Source organism: Lathyrus oleraceus, chromosome 6 (assembly GCF_024323335.1).
Source record: "Lathyrus oleraceus cultivar Zhongwan6 chromosome 6, CAAS_Psat_ZW6_1.0, whole genome shotgun sequence".
Classification (NCBI taxonomy): domain Eukaryota; kingdom Viridiplantae; phylum Streptophyta; class Magnoliopsida; order Fabales; family Fabaceae; genus Lathyrus; species Lathyrus oleraceus.
This window is the reverse complement of record NC_066584.1, coordinates 198,664,754-198,686,538: the sequence shown is the minus strand read 5'-3', so window position 1 is coordinate 198,686,538 and position 21,785 is coordinate 198,664,754. Positions and strand designations below refer to the sequence as shown.

The 21,785-nt window shown below is 40.6% G+C and overlaps 1 protein-coding gene across 1 annotated transcript; it reads right to left on the bottom strand.

The window, feature by feature from the left end:
- Positions 1-225: 225 nt before the first annotated feature.
- Positions 226-21,081, bottom strand: LOC127094748 (protein root UVB sensitive 1, chloroplastic). Its single transcript, XM_051033538.1, has 2 exons — positions 20,121-21,081; positions 226-386 (listed from the first exon to the last, which is right to left on the bottom strand). The coding sequence occupies exons 1-2, from the start codon at positions 21,079-21,081 to the stop codon at positions 241-243; spliced, it is 1,107 nt and encodes a 368-aa protein (XP_050889495.1). The 3' UTR covers positions 226-240.
- Between the last annotated feature and the right edge of the window lie 704 nt (positions 21,082-21,785).

The window sequence follows — 21,785 nt, the reverse complement described above, 5'->3', positions numbered from 1 at the left end:
GGTATGTGAATTGGCAATTTGGCTTGTGGTTTGAGTCACGCCTTGTGGCTTCAACAGTTTATAGTTGTCTACCTGCCATCATGGAATGGGCTTGTCAATAACAATGGGAAAGTACCAATCAATGCGGTCGTCAAAGATGTCTAGGACCTATACATTTTGAGTACAACTTGATTTCTCTTGAAAACAATGCAGCAAGTGGCCGGGTACGAAAAAACACAAGCCATTCACCATATCAGTAGCTCACTCCGTGTTGCCCAGTCGAATTCTATTAGGCAGAGGCCTTGTAATTAGTCCGTCTGTGATCCAACTAACTGACTCTCCATCATTTCTAGCATGATCGAATTCCCTTTCTGCATAATCTAGAGATAACTGCAGCCTCCCACCAGGTTTGTAGTCATAAAGGGATCCTCTTCCTTCAATTCCTGCATTCTTCTCTAGCCAATAGAGATAGTTGACCTGAAACAATGCCTTCAGCATATCCTGCTGTGAACAATTTTCTTTAAGCACCACACAAAATTTTCCCATCTGCTCGTACAAAAGGTAGCCTTCATTTTATAAAGTGAAAAGAGAGCAAGCACTTCCTCGTTATTCTTGATGATTTTACTGAGTTTTGATCCAAGCTACAAACGGCTTTCAATTTCTACAGCTGCAGCCTTGGCTTCATATGATAAGACAATTGGTTGTGCTTTGGTTGCAAAATATGCATTTAATATTTTACAGCTGAAAATAGTGGTTCCTCAGCATTGACCTCTTTAACAGAAGGAGCCTGACCACTCAGTAGATATTCACTGAAAACCAAACTTGCACGATAAGGATTTAAAGTCTGTATTTTAATGGACTGGTAAGACTTTAGATTGGAGTACATGTGGATCCAAGTCACGACACAAAAAGAAGCAAGAACAAGAGGTGTAGAAGAGCCTATGCAGTTACCCAGACCTATACCAAGCCCGATATTGATAACTCTGCTCGCCATTCCTTGAACTTCACCTTTAGCAATTACCTCAGCAAAACTCCTTTGAACTGCAAAACCAGCAAAGAAACAACTCCTGGTAGAAGCCTGAATCAAAGAAGCAGCAGAGCGAAAAGCACCGGCAAAAGCACCAATAGGTACAAACAAATGAGGAAAAGCAGGAGTACACATCTCCAAGCCAAAAGCAGTATTTTCAAGAAGATCAGCAAACAATCTCCACCCTTTCGGATTAACATCAAAATGCCGACCAAAATCAGACAACAAAATCTTACTGAGATACCCAATTCCATCCTTAAGCACCCAATTGATAGAAGCAGCATGATCAGACCTTGGGGAAGGAGGCACTCCAATGGCATCAATTTCGTCCCAAGTCATAGTTTCCAAGTCCAGAATATGCAGGTCATTCAAGAGAGTCCTTTTTGCATCTTAGAAACTTCATGTATTCATGTGATGAGATGTTTTTTATTTATTTATTATAAGTTATTCATATGCCATGTACATGGATGATTATGATTGAATGAATGAACGAAGTAATCGAACTATGAATGAGTATGTGGAAATTCTTGAATATGAATGGAAAATTTTCCAATGTGAATGAAGAGATATGAATAAAATTCGAATATAAAATGTAGAAATATGAATATGAAATGGAGGATATGGGTGAAATTTCTTTGAATGATGAATGAATGAAAGATCTCTCAATATGAAGTGAAGAGTTTTAAACGTGAAATGGTCATGCGGAGAAATGCAAATGACTGATTGTTGGGAAAAAAAATTCAGGGCCAAAATCGGGGTATGACAGTTGCCCCTATTTAAGCATCCTCCACCAGAGGAAAATGAAACAACACTTTTTCATCGGATCGTAGTGGGGGATGGTTAAATACCATGGAGACCCAAATTTTGAACCTGAAAAATGAAAATGTTATGATATGATATGCATGGATGCAGAATTCTTTATTTTTTTGAATTTATCTGTTAGGGACACAGTGAATCCTTAATAGGAGATGCTACTGGACAGACCAATATGTGGGGAATGTTTATGGTCCACAGGGAGACAGACAAATGGTAAAAACCAACTCGCTGGGGAAAACAATCCTGCTGGAGAATCAGACACACACTAGAGAGTACTCAAAGTGAAATTCGATGAACGACACTTAGAATACAAGAGATTTCGGCAGTAAGTTCACACATGACTTACTAAATTCGAATAAGAAAAATTTCTACAACAGGTTCATACATGACCTGATAACATTGAAATGAAAGCTCAACAACAGGTTCATACATGACCTAACAACATTGGAACAAAAGGTTCAGCAACAGGTTCATACATGACCTGACAACACTGGAATAATCAAAGAAAAAGATTCTTCAAAACAGGGTCAGACATGACCTGGTAATACTGGAATAAAGGCTCAACAACAACGGGTTCATACATGACCTAACAATGCTGGGGAATACCAAGAACTTCTGACGGCAGGTTCAGACATGACCTAACAAACTCAGAAAAATTCAAAAAGAGTATATCAACAGGTTCATACATGACCTGAAGACCAACTTGAACATTTTGAGAAAATTTCCACAACAAGTTCATACATGACTTGATGACACTGGAACAAAAGGTTCAGCAACAGGTTCATACATGACCTGACAACACTGGAATAATCAAAGAAAAATATTCTTCAACACAGGTTCAGACATGACCTGGTAATACTGGAATAAAGGCTCAACAGCAACAGGTTCATACATGACCTGACAATGCTGGGGAATACCAAGAAGTTCTGACAGCAAGTTCAAACATGACCTAGCAACATCAGAAAAATCAAAAAGGGTATATCAACAGGTTCATACATGACCTGATGACAAACTTGAACATTTTGAGAAAATTTCCACAACAAGTTCATACATGACTTGATGACACTGGAACAAAAGGTTCAGCAACAGGTTCATACATGACCTGACAACACTGGAATAATCAAAGAAAAATATTCTTCAACACAGGTTCAGACATGACCTGGTAATACTGGAATAAAGGCTCAACAGCAACGGGTTCATACATGACCTGACAATGTTGGGGAATACCAAGAAGTTCTGACAGCAAGTTCAAACATGACCTAACAACATCAGAAAAATCAAAAAGGGTATATCAACAGGTTCATACATGACCTGATGACAAATTTGAACATTTTGAGAAAATTTCCACAACAAGTTCATACATGACTTGGCAAACATAGAAAAATTCCAAAAGAGTATATCAACAGGTTCATACATGACCTGATGACACTGAAATAATCAAAGAAAAAGATTCTTCAAAACAGGTTCAGACATGACCTGGAAATACTTGACTATTCAAAGAATTTTCAACAGCAGGTTCATACATGACCTGACAAAACAGAAACATTCAAAGAATTTTCAACAACAGGTTCATACATGACCTGACAACACAGGAACATTCAAAGAATTTCAACAACAGGTTCATACATGACCTGACAAAACAGGAACATTCAAAGAATTTTCAACAACAGGTTCATACATGACCTGACAACACTTGACTATTCAAAGAATTTCAATTAACAGGTTCATACATGACCTGACAAAACAGGAACATTCAAAGAATTTTTAATAACAGGTTCATACATGACCTGACAACACTTGACCATTCAAAGAGTGCTCAATAGCAGGTTCATACATGACCTGACAACACTTGGGAAAAATCAAAGGGAGTTTTACCAATAGGTTCATACATGACCTGAGAATATTGGAAAACATACAAAACAAATTTCATCAATAGGTTCATACATGACCTGACACTTTAGAATACATCTGGTGGTTCTGGAGATTTCTCACAAGAAATTCATCCAATCACAGATTTGGAGATTCCTAAGGGAATTTATGCAAAACAAAGATAAACGGAAATCTTCTTATAAGTAGACCATCCACGCAAAAGGCTACAATGATTCTTTACAGAGAAAATCAAACAAAACCTCCAAGCTTCTGGGAATTCCTCAAGATGGTGAGTCATACATGACTTTCACGGAACCATCATGAAAGACAAGGTATTCAAAATCTCTGTATGTGCCAACAACAATTGGACTTTGACCGTAAGCAATGGATTACAACCAGATTCTTTAACGGATTTTGCCAACAACAATTGGACTTGATGAAATCCATTAGTAAACAAATATCGGCTACAACGGAGTTTGCCAGCAACAACTGGACTTGAAATGATGTTGGCGACAACCAAACTTCAGATATCAATCACAAATGTATTTACAAACAGACAGACAGTGATGCCAACGACAATTGGATTTAAAATGAGTTCTAGTAACAACCCGACCTTAAAGGATACCAATTACAACTGGATTTGGTCAAAGACACTGGTGACAACCAAACTTAACAGACGATGCCAGTAACAATTGGTCTCAAAGGTCAAGGGATACAATCAACAACGAGACCTGAGATTATGCAAATGAGCGCGAAGCACTTCGGGCTATGCATGATTTGGATTTTGCTTATATGCATGATGTATGAATGATCATGAAATGCAAGTGCTGACAATAGACAGACTGGAAATTAGGGAAAGCTTTATGGAGGTACTGAATCCTCAACACCAATAACTCAACCGAAGGAGTGAGTAAATGCGTCAAAGGAGGATCTATCAAGCTGAACAGTTACAACTGGCCCAATAATCCTTCTAGAGAATGATAAATTTGTGCTCTCTGGAGATAGATATTGATCATCCAAGGGGAGTCTTACAACTTGAGACTTGCGAGGAAAGACGAAAGATTTCCTTTTAATATTTCCACATGTCAAAGCAAAATTGTGTTTCTCAATATGTTGAAAAATTCTTTGAGTTCAAAATTCATTATTAACAAATAAATGACATTTTGCATAACAAAGAAAATCAGAGAAAAACAGCAAATGATAGAATTTGATAGGCAAACTTGTATTTATTCAAGAATGGTAGCACACAAATGGCATAGCTCCATGGAATGTTACAAATTTGAAAATGGCAATAGGGAAAGGTTTACATTGAATCGCAATGACTACTACTATCCCTAATAACAATGACTCCACGAGGCCTCGCTTCTGAAGGGAGTAACTAGATTGATCTTCCATTTTTAGCTCTTCTGTGTTGATCAGTGACGAACTGATGCAGTCTATGCCTTTTGTCCCTAATTTTTTCCTGGATCGCCCTTTCGGGTTTTCAATCCACCGGGACGCTCTTTTTTGCCTAAGTTGCCCTGTCAGGTTTTCAACTTAGAGAGCTACCATTTTTTTATCCCTAACTTTTGCCTGGACCGCCCTTTCGGGTTTTCAGTCCACCGGGATTTGTTAGGCATAGTATCTTTTGACTGCATCAGAGTTCACAGGGTGAATGAGCTCTTCGCCATCCATAATTGTGAGAAATAGAGCACCTCCAGAGTATGCTCTCTTTACAACGTATGGGCCTTCATAGTTGGGAGGCCACTTCCCACGTCAAATGCTTTCTTGATTCGTCGCTGGTACAATTGTCCATGGCACAGAGCGGTCATACGCTTCTCATCAATGAGGTTAAGTTGATCATAGTTGTTCTGGATCCATTCAGCTTCGTCCAGCTTGGCCTCCATCAATATTCTCATTGAAGGTATCTCTACTTCGACTGGGAGAACTGCGTCCATCCCATACACTAAAGAGAATGGGGTTGCCCCTGTTGAAGTGAGGATTGAGGTCCGGTATCCATGCAACGCAAAGGGTAGCGTCTCGTGCCAATCCTTATAAGTTTTCACCATCTTTTGCAGGATCTTCTTAATATTTTTGTTGGCAGTTTCAACAACACCATTCATCTTTGGACGGTATGGAGAGGAATTATGGTGGTCAATCTTGAAACCCTCACATAATTTTGTCATTGTCTTGTTGTTCAAGTTTGAACCGTTGTCGGTGATGATCTTGCTTGGGATTCCATACCGGCAAATAATCTCTTTCTTGATAAAGCGAGCAACCACATGTCTCGTCACATTGGTATAGGAAGCAGCCTCTACCCATTTAGTGAAGTAATCGATAGCAACCAGGATGAAGCGATGACCATTGGAAGCCTTGGGCTCTATAGCACCAATCATGTCGATGCCCCACATTGAGAAAGGCCAAGGTGACGTCAAAACATTCAGTAGTGTTGGCGGTACATGCACCTTATCAGCATAAATTTGGCATTTATGACATTTTCTTGCATAGCTGAAACAATCGGATTCCATGGTCAACCAATAATAACCATGTCTCAAAATCTTTTTGGCCATGGCATGTCCATTGGCATGGGTTCCAAAGGATCCTTCATGAATCTCCTTGATTAACATGTTTGCTTCGTGTCTATCCACGCATCTGAACATAACCATGTCATGGTTTCTCTTGTAAAGCACATCATTACTCAAAAAGAATTTGGATGATAACCTCCTCAGAGTTTTCTTATCCAACAATGTAACATCTTCTGGATATTCTTGACTTAGAAGATATCGCTTGATGTCATGAAACCAAGGTTTACCATCAATTTCTTCTTCAATTAGCTGACAGTAAGCAGGCTCATCTCTTCGCTCGATTCGAATAAGTGGAGCTTCATTATGGAATCTGACTTGGTACATTGATGCTAATGTTGCCAAAGCATCAGCCACTTGATTTTCTACTCTTGGGATGTGATGGAAAGTTATATCGTCGAAGTATTCTATCATCTTCACAACATGAGTGTGATACGGATCAGCTTCGCATCGCGAGTTTCCCATTCTCCTTTGACTTGATAGATTACTAAGGCTGAATCTCCATACACCTCAAGGATCTTGATTCAGAGATCAATTGCAGCTTCAAGACCAAGGATATAAGCTTCATATTCGGCGACATTATTTGTACAACCAAAGCACAACCTTGTTGTGAAAGGGGTAAAACCACCATTTGGATTCATCAAAACAGCTTCCACACCGTGACCACTGTAATTGGAAGAACCATCGAATGCGAGCTTCCATCGAGATCCTGGTTCTAGTCCTTCATCTGGGCCTGGGGTCTCACAATCTTTTATCAACATTATATCCTCATCGGGGAAATCAAACTTCAATGGCTGATAGTATTCAACTGGTTGATGAGCAAGATACTTTGCTAACACACTTCCCTTGATTGCCTTCTGGGTTACATACTGGATGTCGTACTCTGACGAAAGCATCTGCCAACGGGAAAGTCTTCCAGTCAAGGCAGGTTTCTCAAAGATATACTTTATTGGATCCATTTTTGAGATCAACAAAGTAGTATGGCAAATCATGTACTGCCTCAAACGACGAGCGGCCCATGCTAGCGTGCAACAAGTTTTCTCCAAAAGTGAATATCGACTTTCACAATCAGTAAACTTTTTACTCAGATAGTAAATAGCATGTTCTTTCCGACCAGTTTCGTCATGTTGCCCCGGCACGCATCCCATTGATCCTTCAAGCACAGTCATATACATGATTAATGGCTTTCCTGGGACAGATGGAATCAGAATAGGAGGCTCTTGTAGGTATTGACGAATCTTCTCAAAAGCATCTTGACAATCAAAATTCCATTCAACAACTTGATGTTTTCAAAGCAATTTGAAGATAGGCTCACACGTGGCCGTCATATGTGAGATAAACCTTGAGATGTAATTCAAACGTCCCAGGAAGCCTCTAACCTCTCGCTCGGTGCGTGGAGCGTGCATTTCTTGTATAGCTCGGACCTTGTCAGGGTCCACCTCAATTCCTCGTTGACTAACGATGAAACCAAGCAACTTCCCCGAACGGACACCAAACGTGCATTTTGTAGGGTTTAATCGTAATCTAAACTTTCTGAGGCATTCAAATAGCTTCTTCAGATGGCTCATATGATCTTCTTCATTCTGAGATTTAGCGATCATGTCGTCGACATAGACCTCTATCTCCTTGTGCATCATATCATGGAAAAGAGTGACCATAGTTCTTTGGTAAGTTTCCCCAGCATTTTTGAGACCGAAAGGCATTACCTTATAGCAAAAAGTTCCCCAAGGGGTAATAAAAGTGGTCTTCTCCATGTCATCTGGAGCCATCTTGATTTGATTGTATCCAGAAAAACCATCCATAAAGGAGAAGACAGCAAATCTTGCAGTGTTGTCTACCAAAGTATCAATGTGCGGTAGAGGGAAATCGTCCTTCGGACTAGCTCTGTTCAGATCCCTATAGTCAACACACATCCTCACCTTTCCATCCTTTTTAGGAACAGGTACAATGTTAGCTACCCATTGTGGATACTTCGCCACTGCGAGAAAACCAGCATCAAATTGCCGCTTGACTTCTTCGCGAATCTTCAGAGCCATATATGGTCTTGTTCTTCGGAGTTTCTGTTTTACTGGCAGGCAGTCCGGCTGAAGCGGTAGCTTGTGCTCAACGATGTCGGTGTCTAGACCTGGCATATCCTGGTATGACCATGCAAATACATCCATATATTCTTGTAGCAGCTTAACCAATCTCTCTTTGACGCTTGCTTCAAGTGTGGTGCCGATTTTGACTTCTTTCTTCTCTTCCTCTGCGCCAAGGTTGATTGTTTCCACTGGTTCTTCATGTGGCTGAAGGGCTTTGGACTCGTGCTCGAGCAGCCTTGCCAACTCGTCGGGGATGTAACAATCTTCTTCACCCTCTTCTTCAGCTTGGTAGATAGGGGAGTCAAAGTTATGAGAGGTAGTAAAGTCATTGGATTCAACGGGGTTATCATTTATTCTGCATGTTTGAATGATTGATTTCTTTTAGAAAAGTAAAAATAAAAGATGCATAAATGAAAAGTTTTTTGTTTTTGAAAAGATTGCCATTTTCTTAAGAGAAAGTAAAATAAATGAATAAGAAGAATTTAGCAAAATGCCTTTCATTCACTGATAATGATTATTTGAAAAATGAAAATGGGCCCTACAACATGATCCATTAGCCTTGGGCAGAGCTAAGGATTTGAAAGGAAAAATACAACAATTATTACTTTGACAAAGAAAAAATTTCGGGGATCTCAACCGCCTTCCAGTTGTTCAAAGTTGTCTCACACCGGTAAACCAAACATGGCTCATCTTCATTTTCGGTGCTATCTTCAATTGCATTGACCTGATCTCCATGGATGAATCTGGTGCTAAAGAATACTTCCTGGATGCTTCGGGTGTTGTCCTTTGTAGGGACTCGGGCTCCTTTTGCAGCGGAAGGCACATATCCCAGACCAAAGCGATCATGCTTCTCACGAACATCAATAAGTTGACCCCAACCTTCAGGGTTTCCTCCTTCAATGCTAGACTTTGCGCTTTTCAGAGAAGCGAAAGATGAACAAGCTTTCCCAACAGGGTCCTTCATCTCCACAAAAGTGGCATTGGCTATTTCAAGAGCTTGGAAAGAAGTTTCCAAAGCATCCTCATCGGCCTCAATGTATCTAAAGGATGAAAGGTGACTGACCACAAAGTCTTCTTCTCCAGAAATGATAATCAATTGATTTTCCACCACAAACTTCATTTTTTGGTGTAAAGTGGAGGTGACTGCCCCTGCAGCATGAATCCAAGGACGTCCCAGTAAGCAGTTATACGCTGGATTAATATCCATGACTTGGAAATTAATCGGGAATACGTGAGGGCCAATCAATATGGGCAATTCAACCTCTCCAATCACGGTTCTCCTGGAACCATCGAAAGCTTTCACTACCAAAGCACTAGGCTTCATAGCTGGTCCTTGATAAGATAACTTGGCGAGTGTTCTCTTTGGCATAACATTCAGAGAAGATCTGATATCAACCAAAACTCTTGCCAAAGCATCATCTTTGCATTTTACTGAGATATGGAGAGCACGATTGTGATTTTGTCCATCCTCGGGTAATTCCTCTCCACTAAAGCTCAAAGTATTACAAGCTGTGATGTTTGCAACTACTCCATCAAATTGGTCAACTGTTATGCTTTGTGTTACATGAGCTTGAGCAAGCACCTTCAACAAAGCCTCCCTATGGGCTTGGGAGTTCAATAGCAGAGACAAAATAGAGATCTTAGACGGTGTTTGATGCAACTGGTCCACAACCTTGTAGTCACTTCTCTTGATTAACTTCAAGAATTCCGCAGCATCTTCGGATTGGACCACTTCGGGTTCTTTAGTGGGAGCTACAACTGTTGATTCCTTGGCTGGCCCTTGAGGAGTCACATTGAATTCAGGCGTATAGATTCGACCACTACGGGTCATTCTGCTCATTCCTGCAATATTGGTGACGTCTTCACTTACAGCTTCTGTCACCTCAGTGTCTGAACTTCCTTCAACTACCTTTTCCACAGCGGTAATCTCATATTTCCCAATGCACGGCCTTGGTACTCTCATACGGAAAAGGCGTGGGCATACATATTTCAACAGGTGACGGCTTACTATTTGCCGGAAACACTCCACCACCGTAATATGGGATTTCAACTGGTTCAGGTAGATTGAAGCAAGGTTCAATTACCAACACATCTTCGTTCTTCACAGCACTAGATATCTGAAGCACTCCTTCATCCATCAAGTTTTGGATATTGTCTTGTACCACCTAACATCCTCTTGGGTGTGTGGCACACTCTTCACAGTTGTCATGATCAATATTAACCAGGCCAGCTTCCACCAATCGGGCATGAAATGCTGCCAAAGGAGTCTTAACATCCTCCACCTTCTCAACCATAACAATAGTAGATGCATCTTCAATGGCGTTCACCGCAGGATCTCCATGGGGAGGAAGAGGATTGTTCTTCACATTCGGTCCCATGTCCTTAAAAGACAAGATCTTGCTTTCAATTAGCTCACGAACCCTATGCTTCAGAGCGTAACAACCCTCTAGGTCATTCCTGGGGGCACCTTCATGAAAAGGATAGTGTGCATTAGGGTTGTACCATGGAGGAAGATGGTCAGGTGGGGGTCCCATAGGTCTGGGAACCACCAACCCCTTTTGCAATAGGGAGGGATACAACTCAGTGTACGTCATTAGGATTGGATTGAAGGTCGCCCTCTCCCCTTGCCTCCTATTTTGGTGTTGAGCATTTTGCCTCGACGCTTGAGCTCTCGGTTGTTGATAAACAGGAGCTGCTGGTGCTTGTTGATAAGCTGGGGGCGCTTGATAAGTTTGAGCAGACTGTTGATTGAATGCAGAGCAGCCACGTATGGTTGCGGAGCATACTGGACGGGATACATGGGTTCCTGATAGGGAATTGGTTGTTGAACATACTGTTGAGGTGAGTATTATTGTGGTCTCCTTCTTGGAGGAGCTCTTCCTTGACCAACAGTCATAACATTTGTTTCCGCCTCTTTCTTCCTGGGAAACCCTCCAGAGAACTTCTTTTGATTAGCGTTTGAAGTTCCAGCTACAGCCGCCAGTTTTCCGTTCCTTACACCATATTCAACGCGAGCCCCTATAGCCACAAGCTCGGAGAATCCCAAAGAAGCACTTCCAACCATCTTCTCGTAGAATTGGGGTTGGACAGTGTCGATAAATAGTTCGGCCAATTCCTTTTCAGCTAGAGGTGGTTCAATCTGAGAAGCCAGTTCCCTCCATCTTTGAGCGTATTCCTTGAAGGACTCTTTGTCATGCTGAAACATGCTCTGCAACTGTCTTCTTTCAGGCGCCATGTCCATATTAAACTTGTAATGTTTTATGAACGCGTCTGACAGGCCTTGGAAACACCTGATCCTGTTCTGATCTGGACTTAGATACCATTTGGGAGGAGCCCCACTCAAGCTGTCTTGAAAGCAATGGATCATCAGCTTGTCGTCCTCCACGTGTGCAGCCATTTTTTGATAATACATGATGAGATGGCTCTTTGGACAAGTATGCCCCTTGTATTTGTCGAAGTCCAGAGTTTTGAATTTGGCCGGAATCACCAACCCGGATACCAGGCACATTTCTTTGGCAGCAAATCCAAAGACGTGGTCTCCTTCTAGATCTCGTAACTTCTTCTCAAGGAGCTGCATGTTCTCCTTTACTTCTCGAAAATCCTCAAGCCTTACTTCGTCACCAGCAACGGTTGAGTCGACAGTCTGATACATGTGGTTTTGATCTTCATAATGAGGAATGTGCCTAGCATAGGCAGCTGGTGGGACCACAGTATTGATGACTAGACGTGCGTCGGTGTAAACCGGTAATGGTACGGCTTGTTGGAAAGATTGCCCTATTTCATGCACCACCTCCACTCGGGGGACGAAGTCATAAGGTAGCCCATACGGAGGAAGGGTTGAGGGTAACGTCCTCTGAGGTGGGACTTCCACTGCTGGGCCCGTGGTCTCTGAAATCACGGTCGCTTGCGGAATCTCAAACCTGAAGGTTAAAGCTTGCAGCATCTCTCGCATCTGGGACATGCCTCCCTTGATTTCGTCTAGTTCCGCTCTAACTCGAGCGCTCTCTTGCTCTTGTTCAGCCATTCACTGTCTTGCTCGGGCGCGAGTATTATACCGGTGTTGTAGATTCAGCGTGAAACTGGAGGAAGAAAGGACGGAATGAGACTCTATTTTTAAAATGTATGAATGCATGTATGGATGCATCTTGTTTGCAAAACTCTTGGTTCAAACTAAGAGTTTTGCTTTTTATGCGTATGCAATGAATAAATGGATGCAATGTTTTTTTTTTTTTTTGGGTACAGGTTCAAAGGTCCGAGGTGTGGATAAATCTGATTGCTTTCCAAACAGGGTTCTCACCGGGTATGATCTAGGGCTTTGTTACAAAGGATCCCCAAAGTCATTGATTCACAAGAATGTTTGACGCTTACGGGAAATACTTTCCGGTCGTCAACTCCATCAAGGGAATCTATTCTGGGTGAGGTTGTCGTACCGTCTCTTACGAAGTATTCACCTCGGGAGTCCGCACTACAAAACCATCGACTCGGTTCTAGATAGGGTACTCAGAGTCATGGATTCAAAAGAATGTTTGACGCTTACGGAAAATACTTTCCGATCGTCAACTCCATCTAGAGAACCTATTCTGAGCGAGGTTCTCGTATCGATTCTTACGAAGTATTCACCTCGGGAATCCATACTACGCAACCATCATTTCTAGTTGGCCAAAGGTTCATTGTTCTAAAGGTTCTTAGAGTCATGGATCCCTTTAAAGTATTGAAGCTTACAAGGTATACACCTTGGGCGACAATATTTACAAAAGGATCTACTCTAAGTGAGGTTCTCGTACCGACTCTTACGAAGTATTCACCTCGGGAGTCTGTACTACTCAACCATCATCCTATCTTATGTTTTTTCACTCTAGACTCGGGTGCAGAGTCTTTCCCACATGGTTTGCAATCAAATATCCAAGGACCCAACACCGTGGAACCAATATACAACAAATATAATAATATAACAATAAAGATAATAAAAGCAATAAAGAAAAGCCACACAATTAAACAAACAAAGGCACACAAACATCCTAACTAGGTTTGACTCGCTTAGGGAACGACTGTCCCCAGCAGAGTCGCCATCTGTCGTACCTCAAGAAAAATGAGAGACACGACCTAAGTGAAGCGCGATCGCACGCTCGCAATGATGGAATGAACAGAGTTGCCACCGAACTTTATTTATTCCTAAAAAGGAAAGGGGAAATATCGATAAAACCCAAAAAAGAACGACAATGATTATTGGTCGTCGCAACCATATCAAGGTTCGGGAGTCGATTACGCAAGGGGAAGGTATTAGCACCCCTCACGTCCGTTGTACTCAACGGGAACCATTAGGTCAGTTGTGCGCGTTAATGTTAGTTTGAAATATTAGGCTTTTCAAGTTATTAAGTGAGAAAGAAAGAATAGAAGAGAGAAGAAATGTTTTTGGATTTTTGATGAAGGACTAAACCTAAGTTTTTTATTAGTGGGCCTGACAAGATTTACAAATCCTGCTCCTACGTATCTCAACAGAGAAATCAAGGCTTACGTAGTTCTGGGTAGAAAATGTTTGTTTGTTGGTCAATTTTAGCGAAAGCTACTTGTCAAATCGATGAAAACATTGTTGGACTACCCAAAACAGGTGGAAAAACATTGCCTTGCATTGTTTTGAAACAAAGTACCTTTCGTTTGAGAAAAGGTTTGAAGGGTTAATCGCACCGCGGCGAGAAAAAAAAATTGATTGGTTTGATGTGTTTTGAGTAATGGCGAGAACTTGGATGAGCGAGATATCCATCTCGAATCCTAGTCTCAGGAGTGCGTGGTATCCACCACGTTCCATTTCCACCTTATTTGCAAAAATGTTTAATAATCATTAAGTGTTTTTTGAGGTTTGATTGAAAAAGGGTTTAAAGAAACCGTATTGACAATTTTAAATGATGGCGAGAGCTAAGATAGGCGAGGCATCCGCCTCGAATCTTAATCTCAGGAGTGCGTGGTATCCACCACGTTCCATTTCCATCTTTATTGAAAGGTGTTTAGATAGTAATTAAGTATTTTGAGTTTTGATTATGAAAAATGGCTTGACACTAGATCAAGCGTTTGATGAGCGATTGAGAAAGATTTGAATGAATGTTTGAGAGAAAACAAAGTGGATAAATTTGGATGATGGCGAGAACTAGGATGAGTGAGACATCCGTCTCGAATCCTAGTCTCAGGAGTGCGCGGTATCCACCACGTTCCATTTCCATCTTTATTGAAAAGGTCTTAAATATGAATTAATATTTTTGAGTTTTTATTATGAAAAATGGCTTGACGTTGGATCAAGCATTTGGTGAAGTTTTGAAAGAAATGAAATAGAATGGGAAAAAGAAGTGGATTGATTTATTTATTGAGAAAATACTCGACGTTGGATTGAGTCATTATTTTTTGATTTTTTTTGGAAATGGTTGATTTTATTCTTGTGTTAGTAGCTAACTAAACAGTCAAGCAATAAAGAAATAAAACAATACAAATTATTACACATCGGGGGAGTGGGGTACATTTTGTCAAATGGGGATTCAAAGTATTGGAATAATTAAATCGGATTCAAACAACAAATAATTCAATGTATGAATGTAAGTGCAAGCGAACTGTCTCATTGTAAGGAGGCCCAAAAGTAAGCCATGTGAAGAAAATAACACAACAAGTTATATTTACAACACACTTAAAAATTAAATCAAAAAAGGTAAAATCGGGATTTGCACAGATGGAAATTGAGGGACACACAAAACCTAAATAATGTGCTCAAAGCCGGTTTGCACATATTGACAACAATTGAAATGTCTTATGTGATTAGTCAAAACGCGGCGAAATACTATCACTATATCGATAAAAATAATCATGGATAAATAACAAGAAAATTGCCAAATCCATAAATTAAAAATCGATGACAAACATTAAAATCAACAAGTGTTTAAAAAAAAAGAGAAAAAAAATAAAAATAAAAAATAAATAAAAGGTTTAAAATAATAATAAAAAATGGTAATAATAATAAAAAATCTAGTAGAAAATAGAAAGTATGTTTAAAATGAGAACTATTAGAACCCATGGATTGAACCCTGGACCTAAGGTTTAACAAACAACATTTCTACCATTAGGCTAGAACTATTTTGTTAATCAAATATCGCCTCTATTACTATAACTATAATAAACAGGTGCTGAATATAATTAAATAACAAATATAACAGTAGCAGTAACAGTAGCAGTAGCAGTATCAAATGAAATGAAGATTATACGCAAAAGAAAAATCAAATGATGAACATGGAAACACACACGGAAAAAAGAGAATTCGAGCATGTGAGTTACCGAAATACAAAGGTTGCTACCGCTTTGCGTTGTTGTTGCTGCCGGTAACGGAACTCGGTAACGGAACTGAGTCAAATGTTGTTGTTGTTGCCGGAAGAACGTCGAGTTGTGATGGGACGGTTCTGGTTGCAACCTTTCAGGTTGTAACAAGGGTGGCGGAGGAGAGCTTAAGGGATTAGTGGTCTTTACCGCTGAAGCGTAGAGTATGGAGGGTTATTGTTCTGTGTGAACAGTCTTCTTGAATCCTCTCTTTTTCTTTTTTGAATGGTAGCCGCCAATCCAAAAAACTAGGGTTGTTGTGAATAGTAATCCCCCTTTTATATATGACCCATCTCTTTCCTCTGCTGTGTTTTCTGTTGTGTAGTGGAGGTCTGCTGTGTAGTGGAGAGGTTTGTTTGTACAGTGTCTGGGGAGTTTTATCCTTATTCCACTTGTGGTCCCTCTTCCTCAATTCTCTCCATTTCCACTTCACTGTTGGTAAGAAAAAATTCACCACTGTAACTCACTTAATTGAAAAATTTGTTTTGGAATTAAGTGATTTTGTGTGTTTGTGTCGCAGTAGCTTCGATGTGGATTGAGGTCGTTTTCGGTTCTCTGATTCTCATAATAACAGCAGCAAAACGCTTGGGATTATACTCTGCATTACGAGCTTGTGATGGGCATCTTCACAGGACTGAGTTGGCCGACATGCGGAGGAGTTCCGTTAGCTTGACTTTGGTCCGTTACCAACAAAGCATTTGATGTTCGAGATTGTTACTGAGCACACAATCTTAATGGCACTTGTTTCTGCAGCATCAACTGTAGTTGCCACATTCCAGCATGGATTTCAGCACAAGAAATGAAAATATTTTCCAAACAGCATGATCAGTAGGTTAATTTCCTTCACAAGACGTGGGGTAAGAGTTGGCACTGTAAGTATCTGCACAGAGAACATGGATACTAGTGGATATATCTTTAGAGGAAGGTCACTGCCCTCTATTTCTTGAATAATAAGATATATCTACTGGTTTTCTATTGACACTGATGTTCTTTGAGGTTTTATCATAAAGTGACAAAGACTCCTTTAAGCTGGTATCAGAATTCACCAAATGACTTCTTAAAGGGCTGTGATTTCGTTCATTATAAACATGTAGACTATCTTCGGTTCCCTCAGAATCACTGTCAGAATAGGAAGTGAGACTAAGTTCTTGATCACCAAGTGATAATTCTGGTTCGCTCCAGCATGGATCTGCACTACATGTGTCAATGCCAACTCTCTCCGTTTTTATTTCTTCCTCCAGCAGTTTACCATCTTCGGAATCTCGGTCCTCTTCATCTGGATGCTGAACTTTAACCACATCAGGAATCATCTCATTTCTTTCTTGACTAGACGACTCTTCTGATTTTTTAGCATTTGCTAGCTGCTCATCAGATAGAACATCACTTCCACTGGAAGAATTGCTTTTATTTCTATTTTTTTCTTGAAATTAATTCCCCCACTCCAGATAAACCGTGTATTTGCTTTTGATCGAACCAGAATCGTTGCCAGGGGATCCCTGCACCTTGATCTGTATAACAACATCAGAATCTATATCATGTCGATGCCTCACATGAATGGACGGTTGGCGCTCAAACACACTGTCCTCAACCTGTATTGCCCTGCCCTTTGGCACCTCACATTTTGAGGAACGAGATTGTAAGCTCTCTGATACAGCTTGATCAAATTGCTCCTGTGCGGATATCATAGACAAACGGTACTGCTTCCAGGTGTTTTCATCAAAACCAAAATTGAAGTAATCTGTTATGTCAGCTCCAGGAAGTCTCCACGGATTACCAAAAGGTATTGGTCTGTACAGAAGTCGAGGCCTCTTCTCTTCTTGCTTTCGAAGAACCTGTCTAGCCATACAATTCTTAATTTGTGACCTTGTTTTATCGGGACAGTCCTGCCAATAATTGAGATCAGCCATATACTGTGTTTGAATGACAACCATAAAGCCTCTAGGAATTTAATGTCACTGCTCTGCTTACAGAAACTTCAGTTTCCGGCATAATCATATCAAGCAAAAGATAAATAAGAGTGGCCCTTGTTACACTGAATTCGAAAACCCTGTGTTGCAACTGGTGCTTTACGAGCAACCCGACAGTATCCAGCGTCATCTTCCGTGGATCTCCTTGTGCACTTCTTGCTAATGACATAATAGGATTTGCTTCCACAATCGGCATCATCTGGCTGACCGTAGGACCCAACTACTCAAAGTAAGGAACCGCCTCTGTCGCTGGTCTGTTGTTGTAAGCGATTACAGCATTTGCCTTTCATAAGAGATACATATCTTTTGAAGAAGTGCACCATTGCTGGATGCATGGTGTGATGTGGTTACCACTCAATTCTACTTTTTCTACCATACCGTCGAAAGAATCGACACGAGGCGTGAGTGTTTCTTCAAGAATATTTGTCTCGTCAATTGTGTCAGAATTGAATTTCACCAATAATGTGTGTTTGACATTGTATAAAGTTTTAAAGCAATCACGATTTTCTGATGGCGTCGGCTTGAACTCTGAGACTCCTTTGCATCGGTATACTCCAACCGAATAGTCTGAATTTTCCCAAGGTAGAAGAGATAACGACAAAACTGCTGGTTTGATCGGTACTTAGACGACTTTCAGTGATATCAAAGGCACTACCAAGCTTTTGCTTCCGCCGACAGTACATTGTGAAAGCTAGAATGCCTACTGCTGACACTGATATTGATGCCAGAACTAAGCCGACGGTAACAGACACTGTCTTTTTGGATTTCGACGAGTTTTGGCACCGAGTTGTATTGCAAGGCAACTTGCAGTTTCAGGGATTTCTTTTGGCGTAACACCAACTCCTGCTCCATGAGGTTCAGGCCTGTTCTGATTGGAATGATCTGAAGCATTGCAAGCTTTCAAGGATGAAAAACCATCTCTACTGTTGGTGATTTTAGTATCACCCATGATTTTAGTAGTAATGAGATTTACTATAGGCCGATGCAATTATGCGTTAAAGCTTGGAAACGAGTTAGGAGTAGTGCGGAGTGCACGCTCGTAGAGCCAACGTGTAATTGACTGCAAGTAATTGAAAACGGGGTTCCAAGGGGCGTAGCCCCTGGCGGGGTGCGGGGCAGCGCCCCGCTGGGGTTCCAAGGGGCGAAGCCCCTGGCGGGGTGCGGGGCAGCGTCCCGAAGAAAATTTTCTTTTGAACGTTTGAACCTTCCCAGCCGTTATTACCGTTTTTCTTGAAAAGGTATGACTTTTCGTTTTCAGTTTTCGTTCTCCTATAAAAGGGGGAAATCTGGCCTCGGTTTAGGGTTACACACAAAAAACCATTCTACGTTCCAGAATCTTTCTTTTGCCAGAAACATTCTTTCTTCAAGAATTATCCCCACAAAGATTTCGTGAACCCAGGCATAAATAGGGTCGAAATACTTTGTTCGGAAAGTGAACGAACACGATTCTTCGAAGATTATCCAGGATTATCAATTAATTATCTAACATCTACATAGTCCCAAATTGTATTCATACACAAATTTGTCATCTAGCCTCTTCAGAGCAGGAGGTACATTTCCAGAAAGGGTATTGTTGTGAACATCAAGAACTTGAAGAAAAGGAGCATCAACAAGTCTTGTTGGAATTGAACAAAAAAGATTATTAGAGCTCAAGTCTAGCCTCATCAACATTCCTAAGTCACCTAAACTAGCAGGGATAGCTTCGGCTAATTTGTTCGACTGTAGAGCAAGAACACTAAGCTTTTTCAAATCTCCGAGGTGAGTCAGTATGCTTCCTGTTAACTGGTTATAACAAAGCTGTAAAACTTGTAGACTCTCCATTTTGCCAAACTCATATGGGATTTCACCAGACAAATGATTGACATTCAAGTACAAATTACTAAGCTCGGTCAAGTTAGCAATTTCTCTAGGTATACCACCGTACAAAGAGTTGTAATGCAAGTAAAGTTTAATGTTTCATCGTACATCTCAAACTATAAACAACTACTTCAAACTGTGTGTTGGATACAATCTCTTGCACGTAAAATCTTTGTATTATTTTTCCCAATTATGTATGTTCGGTCTTTTCAATGACATTGACAAAAGGTATGTGAATTGGCAATTTGGCTCGTGGTTTGAGTCACGCCTTGTGGCTTCAACAGTTTATAGTTGTCAACCTGCCATCATGGAATGGGCTTATCAACAATAATGGGAAAGTACCAATCAATGCGGTCGTCAAAGATGTCTAGGACCTATACATTTTGAGTACAACTTGATTTCTCTTGAAAACAATGCAGCAAGTGGCCGGGTACGAAAAACCACCAGCCATTCACCATATCAGTAGCTCACTCCGTGTTGCCCAGTCGAATTCTATTAGGCAGAGGCCTAGCAATAAGTCCGTCTGTGATCCAACTAACTGACTCTCCATCATTTCTAGCATGATCGAAATCCCTTTCTGCATAATCTAGAGATAACTGCAGCCTCCCACCAGGTTTGCAGTCATAAAGGGATCCTCTTCCTTCAATTCCTGCATTCTTCTCTAGCCAATAGAGATAGTTGACCTGAAACAATGCCTTCGGCATATCCTGCTGTGAACAATTTTCTTTAAGCACCACACAGAATTTTCCCATCTGCTCGGACAAAAGGTAGCCTTCATTTTTATAAATTGAAAAGAGAGCAAGCATTTCCTCCTTATTCTTGATGATTTTACTGAGTTTTGATCCAAGCTGTAGACGGCTTTCAATTTCTACAGCTGCAGCCTTGGCTTCATATGATAAGACAATTGGTTGTGCTTTGGTTGCAAAATATGCATTTAATATGGGTACAGCTGGAAATAGTGGTTCCTCACCATTGACCTCTTTAACAGGAGGAGCCTGACCACTCAGTAGATATTCACTGAAAACTAAACTTGCACGATAAGGATTTAAAGTCCGTATTTGAATGGACTGGTAAGACTTTAGATTGGAGTACATGTGGATCCAAGTCACGACACAAAAAGAAGCAAGAACAAGAGGTGTAGAAGAGCTTATGCAGTTACCCAGACCTATACCAAGCCCGATACCAATAAATCTGCTCGCCATTCCTTGAACTTCACCTTTAGCAATTACCTCAGCAAAATTCCTCTGAGCTGCAAAACCAGCAAAGAAACAGCTCCTGGTAGAAGCCTGAATCAAAGAAGCAGCAGAGCGAGAAGCACCGGCAAAAGCACCAATAGGTACAAACAAATGAGGAAAAGCAGGAGTACACATCTCCAAGCCAAAAGCAGTATTTTCAAGAAGATCAGCAAACAATCTCCACCCTTTGGGATTAACATCCAAATGTCGACCAAAATCAGACAACAAAATCTTACTGAGATACCCAATTCCATCCTTAAGCACCCAATTGATAGCAGCAGCATGATCAGACCTTGGGGAAGGAGGCACTCCAACAGCATCAATTTCGTCCCAAGTCATAGTTTCCAAGTCCAGAATATGCAGGTCATTCAAGAGAGTCCTTTTTGCATCTTAGAAACTTCATGTATTCATGTGATGAGATGTTTTTTTATTTATTTATTATAAGTTATTCATATGCCATGTACATGGATGATTATGATTGAATGAATGAACGAAGTAATCGAACTATGAATGAGTATGTGGAAATTCTTGAATATGAATGAAAAAATTTCCAATGTGAATGAAGAGATATGAATAAAAATTCGAATATAAAATGTAGAAATATGAATATGAAATGGAGGATATGGGTGAAATTTCTTTGAATCATGAATGAATGAAAGATCTCTCAATATGAAGTGAAGAGTTTTAAACATGAAATGGTCATGAGGAGAAATGCAAATGACTGATTGATGGGAAAAAAATTTCAGGGCCAAAATCGGGGTATGACAGTGATCAGTGCCATTTTCTCTTTAAGATCATGTCCTTCTTTTTCATTTTTATGATGGTAATGAAAGAACCAGTCCGGCCAGGGTCATCGGAGAAGATGACCGGTGGTTTGCTCCGGCGATGTGTTGGACGTGGTCTGAGCCACATGATCAAGCCTTGGCGTTTTAATCTTGAGCGTTGCTTTTGAATACCATTGATGTAGCGCACTGAATCGTGTGTTTGGTGGAACACGTGTTTCAGACCACTTGATCTGCCACCTCAATTAATGAGGGAGATCA